The 16,109-nt window shown below is 37.4% G+C and overlaps 1 protein-coding gene across 2 annotated transcripts in view; it reads right to left on the bottom strand.

Moving 5' to 3' along the window:
- LOC150100732 (ras association domain-containing protein 1-like) overlaps nt 1-16,109 on the bottom strand; it is a 186,229-nt gene that overhangs the window by 158,260 nt on the left and 11,860 nt on the right. For both annotated transcript variants that reach the window (XM_090401801.1, XM_090401802.1), the window contains exons 2-3: nt 14,363-14,513; nt 2,860-3,243 (exon numbers count right to left, since the gene is read on the bottom strand). In XM_090401801.1, coding sequence (XP_090257927.1) covers nt 2,860-3,051 — 192 coding nt within the window. In that variant the 5' untranslated portion in view covers nt 3,052-3,243; nt 14,363-14,513. The remainder of the gene's footprint in view (nt 1-2,859; nt 3,244-14,362; nt 14,514-16,109) is intronic.

Below are 16,109 nucleotides of genomic sequence, written 5' to 3'. Positions count from 1 at the left end.
AACAACAGGACTACATGGCGAGGCCGGGTGTGGAACATCATCGAGCATCGGAGTGACCATACGGCATCTGTAGATGCCCAGTGAACATAGAGAGAGCTATTTGTTATATCTTATACTTTCTTTTCTTATTTTGCTTTACTACTATCATTATCCTATATTCCTGTATATCAGAATTTCGTTTCCGACAAATTTATTTATGGTTGACTGTGCCAGCCGGTAACTAGTTCCTGATACTTAATTAGCTATCTTGGTAACATTAGTTAACATAGGGATCACGTGGTGTGCAGTCGTGGCTCCCCTCTCTACCTTGCATAAATGTTCCCCCTCACTCACACAGGTCTGAACTTTTTTTTATAAGTGGTAGGTCAGTCTCAAACAACAGACCTTATAAACTTTGGTTTAAAATAATACATTTATTATAGCACAAGAAAAGATACATTTCTATTATACATTCTAAGTATACATGAAATAATAACTTCATTACTAAATTATGAGCTTGTTCAGAATTGAAACTCTAAATCCCCCCTTTCTAAGATTAAGTGATCCAAAATTTCATCTACTAAGCTTAAGTATTTCAACTAGATATCTCTGCATTACAATTAAGCTCAAACTCAATCCACCTTTACAAAATTAATCAATATTCATTCTCTACGTACAATTATAAGTAAGGTTTACACATGGCATATCAAATTCACACTAATTCAAACTCTAACATGGAGGACGAAGTTAAACTCTGTAAAGTTTCTATGCCCCACACTTTAAGTGTAAGTCAGGCTTATATTCAATACTACAACTATCAGCTTCTTCCAAGCAAACTGTTCAAAAGTCATGTTTCCCTTTGGGTACAATTTTAGAATAGCACAAGTCTTCTAACACAGACAATTAGTCCAACACAGTCACTAAGAGTATGCATGGAATTCTTCAATCCTTTGTCCCCCTTTTCTTCTTTACGTTTTACAATTATATAAGATAGATAAAAATGTTGTACTTTACCATCTTGTCTTTACTAGTGAGGGTTCTGTGACTTCCCCACGCACTCATTTCGGATATGGCAAGACTTCCGTATTCATCAGTCACTCGCTTCCCTGGCTGCTGCGACTTACTCATTTCTTCTTCGAAGGTTGTCCTTCACTGTCTTTACATTGGTGTGGTTTACCAATGGCTCCTTATTGGAAATCTGGCTTCATTCCACAGGTAGCTTTGTTCGTCTCGGTTATAACAGCAACAAGAGATAGTTGCTGGTCACCGGTAACAAGCTTCCTCGACCATCCAGGCTCGAACGGAAACACAGGAACAGAAAAACAAGAGAACGTTTGAACCGTGCGCCGCTCCTTATATCTTCCTCGCGAGCACCCTCTCTCACTGTCTACGTCATGCACTTAGCTATAGCCGATTGGTTAGGTACCGATGAGGTCATATTCTTCTCTGGGCATCTATCTTTACGGAACTATCGCGGCAGGGATTACCGGGTGACTTTGCGGTTTTTCTGCTGTGTCATTGATTATCACGTGCTGTTGATTGGTTACTTTAACTCTGAATTGTTAACGTAATTTTCCCTGTATTGGGCATGATTCTAAAACACAGTTTTTAGCTTATTTTACAACAATATTTTTAATCAAGTTGACATACCTTTGGATCACAATATGTTCAGTACTTCCTCAGCCCTGTTCTTGGAAGTATAAGCATGTCCTTTCCTTAAGTTTCTATTCTCTCATGTTGGGTCCAAAACAAATGGCCTACGGATAGTGGGCCAGTTATTTCCGACACAACAATTTCCTTGAAATATATTTTCCAGAGTTACAAGATATACATGTATGTAGCCAGTGATGAGTTTGAAAGGAAAAAAAAAAAAAAGTGACAAACAAGTCAAAAAATTTGAGCACCAATCTCAACTGAAACTCAGACCTACATGTGACTCACAAATGCATTTCTTTAGCAAAAAAAATAAACAGGTTTGGCACCAAGCACATTTACTTTTGAATTGTTTAACATTTTCACCTTCCTTTCATCCTCTGTAACTGGAGGGGCCAGCTTTCTGTCATTCACTTTTTCAGGATGGATGATTTCTAAATTTGAGCTTCTCTATCAATATAGAAGTGCCTCAAGGCTCTGTTCTATCATCTGTCCTCTTTTTTTCTATGAGTTTTTCTTGTGATAATACACTAATATGCACCATTTCTCCTGAATCATTTCACAAGCCATGCAGTACTTAACCAAGATTCAAGGTCTTCTACAACCACTATCTTAAACACTGATTTCTATACCATTCTTCAATTGAGCAAGGTTAACCTGGTTACCTTCAATGCTACAAAAATGCAATCATGCCTTCTTTTTCACAAAAAGAACTAAACTACCTTTCCTTACCTTCATATTTACCAGAACAGGATCTGATCCCTTTCTCCTTTAACTGACATTTACCTCTAACCTTTCTTGGGAGATAAAACTGGCATTCATCATTCCTCCACTTCCCACTACTGGGTCTGTTAAAACAGAAGCAATAGCTGCCCAACATCTCTTTCAACCCAAATGCAAACAACACATTAAAATAGCTTGTCCTCTTTTATTCCATCTTTATTTTCTGGAACAGCCTTTCTCAAGAAGCCCAACCCTCAATTATATTCTACACATAGCACTAATATGCTATAGGTTCTTCCACTTATTATGTGTAGAACTGACACACACACACACACACACATATATATACATAAAACCAATGAAAACAAGTTGCTAGTCTCAGTTTTAAATATACAGTATTTTCATTACAAACATATAGTAGTGGATTTTTAGATAAAAGCTTCAAATTAAATATGAATAAAAATTCAAGCATTATTACAAATTTTAATGAAAAACTTTTCTTACTTTTGATTTAGTTCTTCTTCGAAATGGCAGTGGTAGCATGAAATTATGTAGTAAACCTGAAGGACTAAAACTGAGTCTAGTTCTGGTATCACCTTCTGCTCCAGTCTGAATGTACTTTCTGTTGCCTGTGGGTGTTGCTGGTGGTGTATGATACCTACGTCCATTCCTATATTCTGTTAGCATTCTAGCCATAACCTTTTTCTCCTCCCCCCTCTATAACCACTAACAAAGAAATGATAAGATTGTCTTATTATCACTAGTAATTACATAATGAATGCCAAAGGTGATTATAAGGAACTGCTTACTGAAGACCAATATTATTGTAGTATCATCGCAAACATCAAAACATTTTAATAGATGTTTCACACGTTCATGGATTTCATTCTGGGGGAAAAAAAATTACAAATGGAAATGAATATTAAAAATTATTACAAATTTTTTATTTAAATTTAGCAAACATTTAATGCACACATTTAACAAACATTTAATAACATTTGCTGCATTAATGCAGCAAAATATAAGGTCTTGAGGTTTGGGAAACATTGATGGGACACTGCATACTCTATGGGAGGAGTTATACTGGAGGAAGTAGGGGAGACAAGAGATCTGGGGGTTGATGATTGATAGAAACCTGAAATTTAGGGGACATATTGCAAAAGTGGTGAAGGTAACACAGAGGATTGCTGCAATAATGAGAAGGACACTAACCTGCAGAGATAAAAGGGTTATCATTCCGTTGTATAAGACTCTGATCAGACCACACTTGGACTATTGTTCTCAGATTTGGTCCCCAGTATTTGAAGGGGATAAATTAACTGTGGAAAGGGTACAAAGACGGATGACAAAGATGGTTTCAGGGCTGTACAATTTTGGTTATGAGGATCGGCTGTGGGAATGTGGACTGCAGGGTTTGGTGGATAGAAGAAGGAGAGGTGATATGATTGTGACTTTTAAACTGTTGAGAGGTGGTTACAGGGTTGACACTGGGGAGTTCTTTTGCCTGGTTGAACAGTGGGAAGGAGTGATGACAAGAGGCCATCCCTGGAAGTTACGAAAGGAAACTGTGAGCAAGAAGGTGAGGAGTGGTTTCTTTGCATGGAGGGTGGTTGAACCATGGAATGCATTGCCTGATGGAGTGGTGAGAATGGTCAATGAATTTAAGGAGTGGTATGATAGGCTTTGTGTTTCTTAAGGGGGGGGAGCCTCCCCTCGATGAGTCTTGATAGACTTTGTGTTTCTTAGGAAGGACCTCCCATGATGAGTCTTTTGACTCCATGGAGGCCTGGACGATAACAATAATAAAAACATTTATTCAAATAATACTCTACTGACTTCGTACTGCAGGTTTGCATAGATTACATTTTCAGTACACATGTCTCAGTTTGAAATTATAATTTTTCAATCTACTGCACAAAAAGAAAAATACTCACTTAAATTATATAAAAACAAAATTATCCTAATATTACTAGACTTGGAATTAACATCTTCTCAAAAAGTATCACATTTTTGCAAAACCCTTGGTTCCTCAAAGTCAATTAAACTGAAGCTATTTTTTTATTCTAACATGGAATAAAATGATGCTTAATTTAGTTCATGACCTAAAGCACAAATTTAAGCCCAAATTGAATGTCATCAAAGGCAGGAATGGGGCAGTACTAACAGAAGAACTGGAAACCAAAAGTAGATAGAAAGAGTACTGTGAAGAACCGTACAATAGAGAGAATAAGGAAAGTTTGGAGGAGGCTTCTTACCAAGAAAATTTCAATTTGGAACCTCCTCCACTTAGGCATGAGGTTAAAGGAGAAATTAAACAGCTTAACTACAATAAGGCTCCCTGTGCAGATGGAATCCCAGCAAAGTTAAGGCCACAGGGGATGGATAGATGGATAAGAGTGTTTCACAGATTGATTAAAAGGATATGATAGATAGGATCATGACCTAGAGACTGGAAGAAGTCAGTGTTTTCATACCATTGCACAAGAAGAGAGATATTAAGGATTGCAAAAATTACAGAACTATTATTGAAAGTTTATTTTTCACTAGGTTAGACTATAATAAATTTAGTTTAATCCTTTATCCCAGTGAGACCAAACAAAGTTTGCACCTGAAAATATCTTCAGGACTGAATATAGTGTTGTACTATCTTACCTGGGTAAGTAGTACAACACCAAGCAACTCGTAGCAAAGGTGGAGCAAGCTACCAACACTCCTATCCCAGTATCTCCCATGTCCTGAAGATATTTTCAGGCGCAAACTTTGTTTGCTCTCACTGGGATAAAGGATTAAACTAAATTTATTATATTATTACAGAACTATTAGTTTAATCTCTCATGCAAGCAAAATTTTATTAAAGATTATTCTAAATAGGATTGAAGCCAAAGTTAGTCAGAGATACCTAAGGAACAAGCAGGTTATAAGAAAGGGTATCAGAGATCAGATCCTTTGCCTTAGACAGATCACTGAAAAGTAGAAAGAATTTACACTCCCTATTGTCATGTGTTTCATAGGCTACTCCAAAACTTTTGACTGTGTTCAGCATGTGAAATTGTGAGAGGCAATGAAATTAATGGGTTTTCCTCAACACATTATCAGGTTGATAGTTAACTTGCACAGTAAACAAGAAGCCATGGTAAGAAGAGGTGTTGGATAAACTGACTGGCTTCAAGTCAGCAAGGGTGTCTACTCTCTCTCCTCACCTGTTTAGTATCTATGATGAGGACATCATGCATGAAGTACTGGAAGAGCTTAAACACAGGAATTAGGATAGGTGGCAGATTGATCAGTAATCTGAAGTATGCTGATGATACAGTACTTCTTTGTAATGACAAGAATGAAACAGAGTAAATCTAAGTTAATAAGATCAGTAAGAACAAACTTCAACTCAATCCTAGCAAGACAAAGGTTATGGTTCTCAAAGGAAATATAGACAGGGAAGCTCTTGAGAAACATGTGTACCTTAATGAGAAAGGATTGAGGAAGTCAGCAAGTTTAAATACCTGGGCTCCATTAGTAATGTGAAAAATTGCTGTTCAGAAGACATCAGAAGACTAGGAATGGCTAAAAACAGTTACAAACTTGTCTAAAATCTGGAAGGACAGATCTATTCACAAGAACAAAGTTGACATGGATGTGAGACTTGAAACCTAAAGAAGTCTGATAGTAAAAGGATAGTTACTTTTGAGATGTGGTGTTATAGAAGGCTGTTGAGTATATCATATACTGAAAAGCTTTCAGATGGATGGGTGCTAGAAAAGATTGGTGGAACTTTAAGGTTCCTTAAAGATACTGACAGAAGAAAGTTGAAATACTTTGGACAGATTGAAAGGATGGAAGGAGCACTTCTCTGAACAGCAATAGAAGGTAAAGTTCCAGGAAAAAGATGAAAGGGTAGACTGTCAATAACGAGATGGATGGAGTTACTGATCTTCAGAGAGTTGAAACCTGTAGAAAAGCATATGGCAGGACTACTTGACAAGGACTGGTGTGACCATACATCTCTTGATGTCCAATGAGTAGATGGATGGAGATAGCAGTTGTCTCCATAATTTCTTAGAATGAAAGAATATATGATACTAGGGGGCTCTGCCCCCTGAATACATAAATTAAAATAGAGAGATGGAACACACCATTACTTGCCATTTATGAGAATGAGCCTCTCAAATCATGGCAATAGAGAGGCAGTCAGTTTGATTTAAATTTGGACAGAGTATTGTAGCACTCTTTTTAAATAAGTACTCAAACCTAAACCTGCACTGACGTAGTAATATATGAGTATTGGACCATATGATATCATGATCAGTGTCCACTCCATACTGAGCAAGGCCAGATTTTTCAAGTTTATTGTTATTGATATTAAGACTGGTGTTCTTGTAGTCATTTTTCGACAGAACATCCTGTTTGTCCAAAGCATGAGCAGAGGCACTCACACTGAACTTAGTAAAAAAAAAAAAAAAAATTGTCTGTAAGTGACTGTTTCCATAAGTGATATGGATTTTGCAAAATCTTGGATAACTTGCTTTAATCCTGACAGTTAAAATATGGTAATATGCCACTTTTGTTGTTCAATGGGGTGATGAATATTGTCCTAGATATAGTTAATGAAAGGAGAAATAGAATGTTTGAAGGTGATGTAGTGATTTTAGTAGATTCAGAAGAACTGCAGAAAAAAACTGGATAAATGGAACAGTGTGACACATAACTATGGGTTACATATTAATGGCAGGAAGAGTGAGAGTGTGGTTTTAAATCATTGGGAAAGTGAAAGTGTAAGTGTTAATGGTGTTAAAGCACGTCTTAAAGAATAGTGAAAACTTCAAATATCTGGAAAGTATATTTTCTTATGATGGAAGTTTAAACTAGAAAATAATAAGGAGGATTTCACTGTGCCAAACCTTTTATAACAGTGAGTAGTTTACTTTGAGACACTGAGATCCTATACAAGCTTTTGATTAACATAATTAAGAGAATTCAGGTCAAAACTATTAAAATAAATCATGATGACATGAAAGATGAGCAAGTGGCATTGTATGGAGACTCCATTATAAAAAGTGTGCTGGAGGATAGAGTGCACAAGGTATGTTTTCCAGGCAGTAAAATGAGTAGAGTGATTGAGGCATTGGATATGAGGTGGGAGCGAGCAAAAGAGTTAATAGTATTAATTGGTACGAATGAATTGAGATCTGTGGTGAAATGAGGCAGAGAGCAAGGGTTATGAATGATATGCTGGCTGAAGTGTGTGAGGAGATGGGAGTACAGTTTGTTAATGTGTGGAATGAGTTTGAGGGACGAAGTGAGCTATATGGAAGCAATGGACTGCATTTGAGTGGTTATGGTGCGAGTCGCTTGGAGAGACTGCTGCTGGAAGATAGAGAAGTGAATAGAGAGAATGAATCAGATCGAGAGGAAGTGATGTGAAAGAGCAGGAGAGTTTGAAGAGGTGGATATGAATGGGGAAGTGAGTAGTATGAGTATAGAAAATGAGACAATGGGTGTGCAAGAGGAGCAGGGAAATGGGGAGACTCAGGGTGGACAGGGGTATACAGTGTGAGAAAGGTGGATGCTCCAAGAGGAGGTGAGAGCATGTGTAGGCAGGAAAGGAATGGGATGACCAGGGATCAAGAAAATAGTTGGAATTGAAAAGGGTTCTAAAATGAAGAAGCAGAAAGGGAAATGGCCCCAGTCGAGCATGGAGAGATCACATTGAGTGAGTGGTATCAGTGGAACTAGCTGTAGATCCAGAAATGAGCTGTTGTCTTTGTATACAAATGCTAGAAGTATAAGAAACAAGGCAGATGAAATGATTGCACTAATTGCATCTGTTCACCCAAAGATTGTTGGAATAAGTGAGACATGGTTGGAAGAGGATGACATCCTGACAGGAATAGAGATGGAAGGGTATGATATGTTTCGTGAGGATAGAAGGTAAAAAGGGAGGGGGGAGTACTATTGATGATAGAGAAAGAGTTACATCCATACAAAGTAGAGATGCAAGACAGAAATAGTGCTAGTGGTTTCGAGGCAGTATGGTGTGAGATAGAGGTGAACGGAATCAAATACTTGGACCATAATTAAAATCATTATGGGTGATTTTAATTATGGCAATATAGACTGGAATGATGAGATAGCAACTGGAAGTAAAGAAAATGAGTTTCTTGAGTTTTTGAGGATAACTACCTCAGACAGTATGTAACAGAGGGCACACGAGTATTGAGGATTTTTGATTTGGTCATCGCATCAGAGGATGTAATTATAAATGAAGTGTCAAATCACCCACCAATTGGTGAGAGTGACCATGAGGTGATTACCTGGGTAGTTGCCAGCAGTGCAAGGACCCCAGTGAGAAAAGGGTATATGTGGAACTACAAGGGGGGAGGGATGATTATGAAGCGCTCAGGAGACAGCTTGTGGGTGTAGTGTTGAATGAGGAGTTAGCTGGAAAAGAGATCACTGCAGCTTGAGGAATTTTCAAAAACTATCTAGTAGATGCACTGTCTAAATGTATTCCAAGGGTGAGAAGGTTAAATAAGGTAGGTGTGAGATGGATGAATAAAGAGATTAAGCATGCGATACAGAGAAAAAGGGCATTGTGGAGGCAGCATAAGAGAAGTGGAAATAACCAATTTCATGAGATCTACAAAGACCAGGTAAGGAGGATGACTTGGTTGGTGAGAGTAGCTAAAGAGAGGTATGAACAGCAGTTAGCTAATGAAGCCAAAAAGAATCCTAGGGAGTTCTTTCAATATGTAGCCAGCAAAAGAAAGAATGATTATGGAAAGATGACATTGATTGGAGAAAATGGTATAAAGACAGATGTTGCAGAATGTGTGGTCGAGATACTTAATGAGCAGTTCATAAAGATCGTTCAATCTTGTGAATGTGACTTCAGTGAGAGATTGAGAGCAGTTGATGATGGGGAGGAGAGACCGACTGTAAGTGAGCAAGAGGTGTTTGGGGAGTTGAGTAAACTAGATGTAAATAAGGCTGTGGGACTGGGACTTGATAATATATCACCGTGTAATTCTGAAGGAATGTGCCAGGGAGTTGACACCTGCCTTGACATATTTTTTTTAATACGAGTATTACACTTGGTCAAGTTCCTAAGGAGTGGAAGGAGGGCAAGATTGTGCCACTTCATAAAGGAGGTGATCGAACTCAAGCATCAAACTACAGGCCTATCTTTGTGTCAGGTGTTGTGGTTAAGTTGTTGGAGAAGCTTGTGAGAACTAGGATCCAAAGTTGGGTTGACAACAATGGTATTATCTTTGATGGACAGCATGGATTTGCTAAAGGGAGGTCATGTTTTAGTAATCTACTTACTTATTACAATAAAGTGACTGCTTCCTTGGACAGAGGAGAAGGATACACAGTAATATACTTGGATTTCGCAAAGGCTTTTGATAGAGTACCTCATGATAAGTTGACAGTCAAACTAGAGCAGATGGGGTTGGATATGAGATTAGTGCATTGGATTGGAGACTGGCTATCTGATAGGTATCAATAAGTTGTGTATGGGGTGCGATATCCAGGAAAATGAAAGTCACTAGTGGAGTGCCTCAGAGGTCTGTTTTAGGGCCATTATTGTTTAACTTGTATATTAATGATATTGGCGAAGATTCGGATGGAGATATTCAGTTGTTTGCAGATGATGCAAAGTTGGGACGAACCATAAAGAGTAGTGAAGATGTTGTGGCCTTACAAGAAGACTTAAATAAATTGAGTGATTGGGCACGGAAATAGGGATGAGAGTTCAATGTTGCAAAATGTAAGGTTTTAAAATTTGGAAAACAAAGATGGGATGCAGAATTTATGCTTGGTGAGAATATATTGTTGGAGGTAGAAGAAATAAGAGATCTGGGGGTGACAGTAGATAAGGGTCCAAAATTTAGGGGACACATCACCAAAATTGTGAAGACAACACAAAGGCTTCTGGGAATGATGCGGAGGGCACTGATGTGTAGAAGTAGGGAGATTCTTGTTCCGTTGTATAAGGCTTTGATTAGGCCACACATGGACTATTGTGCCCAGATTTGGTCACCGGATTTTCAGAAGGATGAAGAGATGTTGGAAAGGGCCCAAAGGCAACTGACTAAGGTAGTTTCTGACCTCTGGAATGTTGAGTATGAGGAAAGATTGAGAAGATGTAATTTGCAGAGTCTGGTGGACAGGAGGAAGAGGGGAGATATGATAGAGGCCTACAAGTTTATAAGGGGTTGTTATAGGATCAGTGGTGGAGAAGTTCTACAGAGAATAGTGGGAGATCAGAGGAGAACCAGAGGTCATCCCTGGAAACTGTATAAAGAGGGTGTGAGTAGGGGAGTGAGAGGCAGGTTTTTTTCGTGCAAAGTTGTGAATGATTGAAATGCCTTGCCTGAGAGTGTGGTGTCTGCAGGGAGTTTGAGTGTGTTTAAGACACGGTATGATGAGATGTGTGTGTGTGTGTGTGTGTGTGTGTGTGTGTGTGTGTGTGTGTGTGTGTGTGTGTGTGTGTGTGTGTGTGTGATAAAAGGACCTCTCAGATGAGTCTTTGACTCCTTGAGGTCTTGGGGTAATAATAATAAGTTACTTTTTTTTTTCCATCTTGACTAATGCAGTAGAGACATGGTGACAAAGAAAAGGACACATAAGTAGAATACAAGCAATGAAAATGAGCTTTAAGGAACAATGTTGGAAAAAACAACAATGAATGATAGAATATGGATTGATTGGACATGTAATGAGAATGAATTTAAAAATAATAATAATAATAATTATTATTTTACACCTTCAGGGAGTCCAAAGACTCATCGAGGATAATACCAAGAAGAATGTATGAATTGAAATATGAGAAGAAGAGACCATGATAAAGATCACAGAAAAGGTGGAGACCAGAAAAGAGAAAATTTAGCAAAAAGGAAATGTGAACTGGAACAAAGTTCATGAAAAAATTACACAGATTTTGTGTTAAAGCTAAACCTCCTCTTGTGAATATTTCTTTACTTGAATTACAAGGTCTTCAATTTTTATGCCAAAATAATAACACTGTAATAAAGAAGTCTGATAAAGGAAATGCAACAGAACTCATGAATACCACAGACTATAACTGCAAACTTGTAGCTGCCGTAGCGTAATTGGAAGAATAGCGGAACATTGCACCCTTTGAATGGAAAAGACCTGGGTGCAATTCTCGTCGTCACGAGGGGAATCATTATATGGGCTTTTTCAGTTGAAGGTGAGTTAGCCGATCTCATACGGTGGTAGTAGAGTTTATTCTCTCAGAAATTCGAGTTTATCATCCCATGTACAGACAAATCAGCCTCCAGAACACACGTAATTTATAGACAAAAAATACTGTTGTTGGTGATGATGGGCAATAGATGGTGTAGATTGTAGTAGTGTTGTAGTTGGAGAATTAAGTAGTAGTGGAAAAGATGAGATGTATTTAGCAAAGTAGAGTAGTGTGTCCTCTCACGATGAGTCCTTGGACTCCCTAAAGGTGTCAGGTTTTTTCCTGACACCTTTAGTAATAATGATAATAAAAAAAAGAATTTGGGAGGGTAGCAAGAAATGGAGAGCTTTGATCTGCCTGACTTGATAGTTTCTGTTAGAACAGCTGTGAGTCTCAATTTTTATTATTATTATTATTATGTGACATCTCCAGGGAGTCCAAAGACTCATCGAGGGAGAGCACCTAACTTTATAACTCTGTCTCCACCACTCAGTCCATCAACTACACCAATGCCATCTACCACCCACTACCACCACTAGTATTTTCACAGAAAATCACAAACATCCATGCCCACGGCAGGATTTGAACCCACAGCCTTTTGGCTGGAGAGCGGATACACTAACCACTCGACAGCAAATTATTAGAACAAATAAACCATCGGTTTGTTCAACAACCACCCAGTTCTGTCCATGAGAAGCAGGTCATAAATTTAACCAACCGTCCTTTTACCAATGATGAATTAAGTGTATTGTCAAAATATTGAGATTTTGAGTAACACTTCATCATTTGCACTTCATGGTAGGTGTAGAAAAAGGCATTAAGTGCTGCTACAGATGCTGCTAACAATCTAAAGTTTGAAATTACACAGATTTTGTATTAAAGCTAAACCTCCGCTTCTGAATAATTCTTTACTTGAATTACAAACTTTCCAATTTTTATGCCAAAATAATAACATTGTAATAACAAAGTCTGACAAAGGAAATGCAACAGCAGTCATGGATACCACAGGCTATAATTGCAAACTTGATGTTTTACTGTGGGATAGATCTACTTATAATATAATTGACAGAGATACTACATAAAACCAGCTAAACAAATTGAATAAATTGTTGGATCAAACATATTATTGAGATGCTAATACAATGGAAAAGTTGCAGATTCATTGTGCTCATCCCCCATGTATTTATGGCCTTCCTAAAGCACACAAATCTGGTTACCCATTATGTCCAATAGTTGACTGCATAGGATCTCTTACTTATTATTTGCAAAATACCTTTCAAGACTTCTACAAAACTTTACTGGATAAACCACCTCTTACATCAAAAACAGTTTTGACTTCAAAGAAAAAATTAAAGATCTTCAAGGGTCTGAAATGATGGTTTACTTTGATGTAGTTTCACTGTTTACAAATATATCTCAAGTAACTCTAGAGCTTTTACAAGTAAATTTCCCCGATGACATCATGAAATTATTAAAAGTTTATTATCAATGCCAGTTATTTTATTATTTTACTTGCTGTAATAAATTATTTCAGCAGATTGAGGGTACTGCAATGGATAGTCCTATATCACCTGCTTTGGCTGATAATTTTATAAAGCATTCAGAGGATCGGATTTCTAACACCATTTCTCCTCGACCTCGCATCTGGCTATGTTTTGTGGATGACAGCTTTGCAATCTGGTTTCACTCTGAAATAGAACTTCTTTAATTTCTGGATAAAATTAACTACTTATATACTTCCATCACATTCATTATTGAACATGAATCTAACAACAGTCTTGTTAACAGAAAGTCATCCTTTACAGGCAAATATATCTTCACATCATCATCCTTCACAAAAAATAGGTATTATCAAAAGCCTTGTGCATCAAGCATGCACAATTTGTTCTTCTGAGTCTTTTCTATTAGAATTAAATAAAACTTACTCTATTACTTAATGGACAAAGTGAGACCTTCATATATGGAAAATATTTAACAATTCTCATCCCTCTTCTAGATTACGATCTGATGTTAAAAGGATCGTCAATCTAACAGATAAGCTTAGGTGTTGATGGTTATTAATGACTTGTTTTTCACAGTATTAACAACATCACACACTTTTTTCACAAAGAAGCGCCAAAAATAGGACTTTACAAAAATAGATCTTTTGTCTTTTGCAATTATATTGTTTCACTCACTCACTGTGGCATGTACAAGTGTGTTGTACTCTGTTGATGCTGAATTGAAAATCAGTGAAATATAAGCATTAATAAAACATCTTTGTGAAAAAAGTGTGTGGTGTTGTTAATACCGTGAAAAAAAAAAAAAAGTCATGAAGTTAAAACGATTGGCATACCCCCTTAAATGAACATCTAAACAAACAGCAAGATATAATTTGTATACCACCTTCAAACCAGATTGGAAGTTGTCATCCTTCTTACCGCCTATGAAATATACATTATTACCCTCTATCCTTGCATGGTGTTTATCAAATTTTATAAAGTTTTTGTCATCTTTGATACTTTGGGCAGACTGGCCGTTCTACTACTATTAGAACCCAAGAAATCATGATTATACAAGATATTTGGAATTTGAAGATTCAGGCCTTGCTTCTCATACCATCAACACTAGAAATAGAGTTTGTTGGAGCCATGCCGAGATGCTATACTACAGTTCAAATCTGATCATCTATTTTTTGAATCATGTGAAGCTCTATGCCACTGTTCTAATCTTAATTGGATAGACTGTATGCCTATCTCTAAGTTTTAGGAAATGATTGCTGTTAATTATCTAATTCATTAATTAATTACACATACATACCCAAGTTTCTGAACTCTAATAGTGTTTCCTCCTACTGTATATATATCCGCAACTGAGACACATGATATCTGCAACTGAGACACATGCATGCTGTACGATTCATTCTTATATTCAGAATTTAAATGTTGTTACCAGTTCTTCTGCCTTCTCCCTGAATAAAGGTTATGACATATTGAAAGAAATATAAAAATAAGAAATTCTAATTTGTTTTCTCTTACATGTTACATGAAATAAACAGGTTAGTATATCTGATAGGATGCTGTTATAGGCCATGGAATGCAGAGAATACTGATTGTGAAATGTTTAGGCAATTAGTTGGGCATGTAAAAAAGAAGGTGATCCTAATGGGAGACTTTAATTACAGAAATATAGATGAAAGGAAGAGATAGTGTATGGGAACAAGGAGAGTGAGTTTGTGAAATTTCTGAGAGATGATTATCTTAAGCAACATGTGATTGAAGCAACTCGAGGCTTTAATGTTTTGGATTTAGTGATAACTTTACAAGATGCAGTTGTTAATGAAGTGTTGACACTGCTGCCAGTTGGTGAGAATGATTATTATTATTATTATTAAACAAGACCTCAAGGAGTCAAAGACTCATCTGGGAGGTCCTTTTATCACACACACACACACACGTCATCATACCGTGTCTTAAACACACTCAAACTCCTTGCAGACACCACACTCTCAGGCAAGGCATTCCAATCATTCACAACTTTGCACGAAAAAAACCTGCCTCTCACTCCCCTACTCACACCCTCTTTATACAGTTTCCAGGGATGACCTCTGGTTCTCCTCTGATCTCCCACTATTCTCTGTAGAACTTCTTCACCACTGATCCTATAACAACCCCTTATAAACTTGTAGGCCTCTATCATATCTCCCCTCTTCCTCCTGTCCACCAGACTCTACAAATTACATCTTCTCAATCTTTCCTCATACTCAACATTCCAGAGGTCAGAAACTACCTTAGTCAGTTGCCTTTGGGCCCTTTCCAACATCTCTTCATCCTTCTGAAACCCCGGTGACCTAATCTGGGCATAATAGTCCATGTGTGGCCTAATCAAAGCCTTATACAATGGAACAAGAATCTCCCTACTTCTACACGTTAGTGTCCTTCTCATCATTCCCAGAAGTCTTTGTGTTGTCTTCACAATTTTGGCGATGTGTCCCCTAAATTTTAGATCCTTATCCACTATCACTCCCAGATCTCTTATTTCCTCTACTTCCAACAATATATTCTCACCAAGCATAAATTCTGCATCCCATCTTTGTTTTCCAAATTTTAAAACCTTACATTTTGCAACATTGAACTCACATCCCCATTTGCTTGCCCAATCACTCAATTTATTCAATTCTTCTTGCAAGGCCACAACATCTTCACTACTCTTTATGGTTCGTCCCAACTTTGCATCATCTGCAAACAACTGAATATCTCCATCCAAATCTTCGCCAATATCATTAATATACAAGTTAAATAGTAATGGCCCTAAAACAGATCCCTGAGGCACTCCACTAGTGACTTTCCTTTTCCTGGTTATTGCACCCCCATACACAACTTGTTGATACCTATCAGATAGCCAGTCTCCAATCCAATGCACTAATCTAATATCCAACCCCATCTGCTCTAGTTTGACTGTCAACTTATCATGAGGTACTCTATCAAAAGCTTTTGCGAAATCCAAGTATATTACTGTGTATCCTTCTCCTCTGTCCAAGGAAGCAGTCACTTTATTGTAATAAGTA

The sequence above is a fragment of the Typopeltis vanoorti genome, chromosome 12 (genome assembly GCF_054136105.1).
Source record: "Typopeltis vanoorti isolate ZY-2024b chromosome 12, IOZ_Tvanoo_1.0, whole genome shotgun sequence".
Classification (NCBI taxonomy): domain Eukaryota; kingdom Metazoa; phylum Arthropoda; class Arachnida; order Uropygi; family Thelyphonidae; genus Typopeltis; species Typopeltis vanoorti.
The sequence above is the reverse complement of the archived record's forward strand: the minus strand, read 5'-3'. Positions and strand labels throughout refer to the sequence as shown.